General features: G+C 56.8%; 1 protein-coding gene across 1 annotated transcript in view; it reads left to right on the top strand.

The window, feature by feature from the left end:
* The window catches only part of LOC104276375 (ephrin type-A receptor 7-like), a gene marked incomplete at its 5' end in the record, with an annotated part of 14,594 nt that overhangs the window by 12,722 nt on the left and 1,258 nt on the right, over positions 1-614 (top strand). Inside the window, one exon of the mRNA XM_009872664.1 lies at positions 440-589. Within this exon, the coding sequence (XP_009870966.1) occupies positions 440-589 (150 nt within the window). The remainder of the gene's footprint in view (positions 1-439; positions 590-614) is intronic.

The raw sequence follows: 614 nt of genomic DNA, 5'->3' as shown, positions 1-614 counted from the left end.
GGGTCTCTCTGCTGTTAATTACAATTAGCAGTGGTGTCTGTCACCTGCCTCCCTAGTGCACCCAGAGAGCTCCGGGGATGCCAGGATGGGGATTGCAAATTACGGGAGGGCAAGCTAGGGAGGAGGGACTATGTGTTTGTGCAGCTCTGAAATGGTTGTCATTAAACATTAATGCATAAAATGCCATCAGCTCTTCCAGAGACATTCTGCTCTCCTGTTAATATTTCAGGACTCCACGTAGCACGCTGTTGCATGGCCATTTTAGAACAGGCTGAGGCAAAAGTTTTCTCTTAGTACTAAGCCTGCGCGGGACACGTGGGGCTTTTCGGTGTCCACCTGCGGTGCTGGGCACGGCACGATGAGCGGCCGCCCCGGGCCTGCGTGTGTCGGCTACACCCCGCTGTGCGAGCACGTCCTTTCTGCCCTTCTGCCCGTCCAGCGTGGGAAGAGCCTGGTGCTGTGGTCGGCCCCCGAAGCCATCCAGTATCACCACTTCAGTCCAGCCAGCGACGTGTGGAGCTTTGGCATCGTCATGTGGGAAGTCATGTCCTTCGGCGAGAGACCCTACTGGGACATGTCCAACCAGGACGTGAGTCCCCGGCGGCGGTGCTGTA

This window comes from Apaloderma vittatum, unplaced genomic scaffold (assembly GCF_000703405.1).
Source record: "Apaloderma vittatum isolate BGI_N311 unplaced genomic scaffold, ASM70340v1 scaffold20907, whole genome shotgun sequence".
Lineage (NCBI taxonomy): Eukaryota > Metazoa > Chordata > Aves > Trogoniformes > Trogonidae > Apaloderma > Apaloderma vittatum.
Note: the sequence above shows the minus strand (reverse complement) of the source record. Positions and strands in the feature narration are given on the sequence as shown.